The 6112-nt window shown below is 37.8% G+C and overlaps 1 protein-coding gene across 2 annotated transcripts; it reads left to right on the forward strand.

The window, feature by feature from the left end:
• Positions 1–403: 403 nt before the first annotated feature.
• LOC112156639 (trans-aconitate 3-methyltransferase) lies at positions 404–6084 on the forward strand. Of its 2 annotated transcripts, XM_024288878.2 has the most exons (7): positions 404–753; positions 819–979; positions 1054–1267; positions 1502–1605; positions 1684–1821; positions 4368–4446; positions 4612–6084. In XM_024288878.2, exons 1-7 carry the CDS (start codon positions 646–648, stop codon positions 4723–4725), a joined length of 918 nt encoding a protein of 305 aa, XP_024144646.1. In that variant the 5' UTR covers positions 404–645; the 3' UTR covers positions 4726–6084. The 2 variants fall into 2 exon arrangements, with proteins under 2 accessions (XP_024144646.1, XP_024144645.1); XM_024288877.2 differs by lacking the exon at positions 4368–4446 and having other exon boundaries at positions 418–753; positions 4612–6081.
• Positions 6085–6112: the final 28 nt, after the last annotated feature.

The following is a 6112-nucleotide window of genomic DNA, read 5'->3' on the forward strand; positions in this document are numbered from 1 at the left end:
CATTCATTCATAGTGCCCCATATAAACCAGTGATTGAGCAGGATTAGCTTAAACACAGCTAACATTACAGTTAATCAGTGTCATCTTATTGGGCTTTGATAGCAAGTAGTAGACACTACGTTTAAAATATGACATTCTACTTGAAGTCAGAACCAAATATAATCTTGTAAAATCTTACATTTTGAAAAGAACTTAAAATCTAATTCTAGTTGTATTCTCAGTATTTGACAGCCCCAAATACATATTTTTGTGCTAAAAACAAAAGATAGTCTTATCTTCGAAAGAGTGTACATGATATGTTGTATGACATTCAGACTGGTAAAGTAAAGGAGTGTCAAGAAATGTAATTGATTTGTTTAAGAACTAAAAAGCTGTAGATGAAATGAACAAATCCCTATCAAATATTACATGGTTTTGTTCCAGTTTCTGAGGCCAAAGGGCAAAACATTTTACGCTATGTTAGTTAATGTGTAACTTCATGGTTAAATACATAAATGCTGTGTCATGATACTGAGTGACAGAAAAATACAGACCGTTCTTGTGTCATTTACTGTTTAGTACACAGTGATCTGCTTTCACTGTACTATTTCATTTTTACCTGGGATTTGCCTCGCTGGGTATTGGTTGACATATCTGGTCAGAAAGATGGCGGTAAGGCTCTTTGAAGGTAAAGATCATGCAGCTTCCTACCTGCGGTACAGAGTCTCACCCCGTGAATTGATCACTAGGATTATGGACTTCATGGAAAAACAGGTTTGTGTTTTCACCCTTTATAGTATTGACTATGCTCGTTGTACATAAACTTTTGCTCCATTTAGACCCCGAAACAGTACAACCTTGCAGTAGATGTGGGTTGCGGTTCGGGTCAGGGGACGGTCCTTCTGGCTCAGCATTTCACTAAAGTGGTGGGAACGGATGTCAGCCCTGCCCAGCTAGAAATGGCGTCCACCAATACCAACCCACCAAACGTCTCATACAGGTAAGCTAGTAGGAGGTATAGTAGAAGATGTCAACACAAGAAACAATTTCAGTTTCCCTACACTCTACAAACAGAGAGTGTCCGGCTGAGGAGTTGCCATTTGCCAATGGCGAGGTGGACCTTGTGACGGCCATGACGGCAGCCCATTGGTTTGATCGCCAACGTTTCATCCAGGAGGCGGATAGGGTACTTCGTCCTGGAGGCTGCCTGGCTCTGCTGAGCTACTCCTTGAACATGAAGTTGGAGTTTGGGGACGTCTCCGATACTCTCAATGACATCTGTGAAGAGGTTCATATGAAACAATGACATAGTATTAGAGTTATACTTTCATGAGAATTATGTCAATTACTAAACTTTTTCCAACAAGGTACAAAAATATAAGTTGTATTTTAGGAGACACTTGAAAAAGGTTATCTAGTGTTGAATATTTTTTTACAATGTAATGTAAAAAAAAACATTTTTTGTTTGTTTATGTACCAAATTAAAATGTTTGTGCCAAATCTCTTTGAATTTCTTTGTTAGTTTTACGCCGCCCTGCTTCCCTTTCGGAGTTCTTACCTCGGACTGAGCTCTATGAAGATCTACTTTGACTTGTTTAACTCCTGCTCCTATCCCGACAAAGAATGGTGGGTTTCCTTTGATGTCCTAGTTATGAGTATAGTTGTGGTGATTTTATTTGATCTTTTGTTAAAAATTGCCTCCAGGAACGAATGTTTCCCAGTGAGAAGAACCGTGACGCTGGGCGAGTACATTGGAATGGTTCAGACCTTTTCCAGTTATGAGCGACTGAAGCGAAAGGACCCAGCGGAGGCGGAGCGTCTCTCCAATTACATACAGAATAAGTAAGGCTAGAGACACACCTGGCATGTGACGAAGATTCAAGAACACGCTAAGCCATGGTGTTCACACTGGACATGCAGGGAGGGGCTTCTTCTTCCTTTCTACTGTTTACTAGCACATCTTTTACATCTACTACTAGCGCATTTTCTCTAGCATTTTCTACTAGCTCATCTTTTCTACAATTCTCTACATTATTTTCTACTATTTTCTACCATTTACTACTAGCTCATTTTTTCTACCATTTACTAGCGGATCTTTTCTGTTTACTACTAGCGCATCTTTTCCGTTACTGTTAGCGCATCTTATCTACTATTTTCTTCTAGCTTATCTTTTCTACCAGTTACCAGCGCATCTTTTCTACCATTTACTAGCTGATCTTTTCCGTTTTTTACTACCAAATATTTTCTACTATTTACTAGGCCATCTTTTCTGTTTCTTTTCTAATGTTTACTCTTTTATCCGTTTTCTACTAGTGTATCTATTCTACAATTTACTAGCACACCTTTTCTACTGTTTACTAGCACATCTCTTCTATCATTTTCTACTAGCTCGTCTTTTCCACTGTTTACTAGCGCATCTTTTCTATCGTTTTCTACTAGCTTGTCTGTACTACCGTTTACTAGCGCATCTCTTCTATCATTTTCTCCTAGCTCGTCTGTACTACCGTTTCTAGCGCATCTTTTCTACCGTTTTCTACTAGCTTGTCTGTACTACCGTTTACTAGCGCATTTTTTCTATCATTTTCTACTAGCTCGTCTGTACTACCGTTTACTAACGCATCTTTTCTACCATTTTTTACTAGCTCGTCTGTACTACCGTTTACTAGCGCATCTTTTCTACCATTTTCTACTAGCAAGTTTGTACTACCGTTTACTAGCGCATCTTTTCTACCATTTTCTACTAGCAAGTTTGTACTACCGTTTACTAGCGCATCTTTTCTATTGTTTTCTACTACCTCGTCTGTACTACCGTTTACTAGCGCATCTTTTCTACTGTTTTCTACTAGCTCGTCTGTACTACTGTTTACTAGCGCATCTTTTCTACCGTTTTCTACTAGCTCGTGTACTACCGTTTACTTGCGCATCTTTTCTACCATTTTCTACTAGCTCGTCTGTACTACCGTTTACTAGCGCATCATTTCTACAGTTTTCTACTACCTCGTCTGTACTACCGCTTACTAGCGCATCTCTTATATCATTTTCTACTAGCTCGTCTGTACTACCATTTACCAGCGCATCTTGTCTACCGTTTTCTACTACCTCGTCTGTACTACCGTTTACTAGCGCATCTTTTCTACCATTTTATACTAGCTTGTCTTTTCTACAGTTTACTGTTTGATCTTTTAGTTCGTTCACTTTTCTACCATTTCCTAACTCGTCTTTCTACCATCTACTAGCGCATCTTTTGTACCCTTTACTAGCGCATCATTTTTTACTGTTTACTACAAACACATTTTTCCTACTGTTTACTCGCACATCTTTTCCACCATTTTCTACTAGCTCGTCTTTTCTACTGTTTAGTGTTGGATCTTTTATATTGTTCACTTTTCTACCATTTACTACTAGCGCATCTTGCTTACTGTTTACTACTAGCGCATCTTTTGTACCGTTTACTTTTTCATCATTAACTGGCAGATCTTTTCTACCATTTACTAGTTTATCCTTTCTAACCTTGTACTATTAGCTTGTCTTTTCTACCACTTACTTGTGGATCTTTTCTTCCATTTACTAGCTGATCTTTTCTACCGTTTACTAGCGTATCATTTTTACTGTCTACTAGCGCCACCTAAAGTTAGCATCTGGTCAGCCCTTGTGCTACGGTCACACAGCACTTCTAGCAAACGGTGTTCACACTGGACTACCCAATACTAGCATTTTCCACCTACAGTTGGAAGAGACTTTCATTTAACTTTCTTTAGGCTATTTCTTTCACAGCTCCATTCTGAAATATGACTAGCTTAGCATCATATAATTCTGGCCGGGCTAAAACCACATTTATTAATGTCTCTTCCCCAATCAATTTTTTAAAATTGATTGGGGAAGAGAAATTAATTGATTGAATCCAAGTCCATCATTAGTCAAAGCTTGACCTCATTTAACTTTCATTGTGCGTTCAATGGCTACGTGTTTGGTATGCAGAGTCCGAAAATGGTCGTGAAAACTTTCGTAGCTCTTCATGAGTGCAAGAATTTTTTGAATAGAGTTCTGAAACGTGTATATACATAGTATACATAGTCTTTCCATTGGACGTGGCCGCTTGAACGCTCATAGCTGAGGACAGTGTGAACGTAGCCGGAGAAATTAACCTCCGGCTCACCCGGGCTAATCGCTAACCTCTGTGTTTAAGCTCTCTCGCTCCGCCAGGCTAGCACTGATCTCATAATCTCCTCCTGAATCCATTTGTCATCATCAGAAAAAAGCTACTCAAATTTATCTTTGAATACAGTTGCAGTCTTGGGTATTAATCAGAAAAGCCAGGCATTGCTTGACTAAGCTGAACCGTTGAAGGCTTTTACTGCTTCGATAACATTGCTGTCATTAATTCCCAGCGCCGGTGACAGGACAGAACAGCCCAGCCAGCAGAATACAGGAAAAGTGCTGTGCCGTAACTTTTACCTGCAGGAGGAAGTATGACATTGTGTTTAATTACTGTGACAGTTTAGGAACATCTGTGCACATTTTCACACTCCCCTATCTGGAGTTTGACCTGCCTTAAAGGTCCGCTTCATTAAGCCTGTCGAAAATGTGGTCGTAAGTCTGAATAACATTTTTTTTCTCCCTCTTTTATTCCAGGTTGCTGTCTGCCATGACGACCTCGTCTCTGGACACAGAAGTTACAATGATTGTTCATTATTTTTACTGGCTGGCAAGAAAACCGTAACAGATTTGTTCTGGAAGCACACCTGAACTATTATTTTTTGGCTTCTTCTGTTTCAAGAAATCAAAGTTGATGTTTGTCGAACAATCGTCTGTTGAAGTATGAAACCACGTTAAAATGTTCCTTTTATTAATCGTCAAACGTTACTCGAATCCTCAAAGAAATTCTAGTTCGTTCCTGTTATCCCTTGATTGACAAGCCAACCCCAACCCCAAAGAATTAGCACAACTGGACACTAGGGCTGCCACGATTAGTCAATAAATCAACTATTAAAATATCCAACGACTAATTTAATAGTCGATTACTGTATTTTCTGGAGTATAATTCACACCGAGTACATGTCACAAGGGCAAAAAATGTCAAATCAAGAGGAAAAAAACCATATACAAGTTGCTCTGGAGCATAAGTCCAAGAAAAGTCTAACGTTTCAGAACAAATCCACCAAGCCCAGCAGCTTGTTCTGCTAATCGTTTGATATGTATAAAAAAATAATCAAAGTTTAAGAGGAAAACAATCAGATTCTCATCCATGTTTGTTTTGGACAACACTTCTTCTTCTTCTGCTGTTTTAGTAGCAAATACTAGCGGTTGTTACAGGAAACAAAGGACAACTGGTGTTTACTGGGAAAGTAACAAATATATGAGGCTATTTATGTCTAAAACAAACACTAACAATTTGAACCTGAGTATAAGCTGCACTAAGTTGGCTAAACTATGAAAAAAAAAACGCGACTTATACTCTGTAAAATACGGTAGTCGTTACTTTATATTTTATGGAGTCAGAGTGTAGTAAAGTTGAACAAAGTTGTGAGAGTTCAGCTCAATAAAAATAATTTTTGTTATTTTTAAGCCAGCAAAACTAAAACTTTATCTTTCATGAAAAATAGTTCTGTTGTTTAAGATTTAATACCAGAACCAAATGAAGGAAAGAAGCTGCATGTTTCATTTAAAGTTTAATAAATTGTCATCTTAATCATCTTTATTTTTAGTTAGTTTAAGCTAAATATGTTTCACATCCTGTTTATGCATGACCTGATTTATCGACTCATTGGAATAAAAAAATTGGTGATTAGTTGACTTAAAATAATCGTTTGTGGCCATTGGACACACAACCAAGACAATTTTTTTTATTTATTTAAATTTCTGCTGCTTATTGTCTTTGGGGCAATAATACAATCAATATTTTTAATAATATGCTTTCTAAATACCTATTGTTGTTTAATTGGTAATTAAAGGGTTAATGCAGTGTTGCAATTTAGAGGCTTAATATATAAGTAAAACCTCATGACTTTTCAGTTTATTATTTGCATTGTTAACTTTGAGAAGCTTGTTGAGTTAGTGCTAATTTAAATTTAAACTTGAAAAAACACAATATTTAAGAAGGGGAAGGGCTCCGAAGTGGAAGGGCACCTGCCAC

This window comes from Oryzias melastigma, linkage group LG2 (genome assembly GCF_002922805.2).
Source record: "Oryzias melastigma strain HK-1 linkage group LG2, ASM292280v2, whole genome shotgun sequence".
Taxonomy (NCBI): Eukaryota; Metazoa; Chordata; class Actinopteri; order Beloniformes; family Adrianichthyidae; genus Oryzias; species Oryzias melastigma.

What these genes read in the sequence shown, in the direction of transcription:
- LOC112156639 (XM_024288878.2), top strand. Translation starts at nt 646, where the DNA reads ATGGCGGTAAGGCTCTTTGAAGGTAAAGATCATGCAGCTTCCTACCTG. An exon ending in CCACCAAACGTCTCATACAG is followed by an intron (nt 980 to 1,053) that starts GTAAGCTAGTAG and finishes CTCTACAAACAG; the next exon opens with AGAGTGTCCGGCTGAGGAGT. An exon ending in ACTTTTACCTGCAGGAGGAA is followed by an intron (nt 4,447 to 4,611) that starts GTATGACATTGT and finishes CTTTTATTCCAG; the next exon opens with GTTGCTGTCTGCCATGACGA.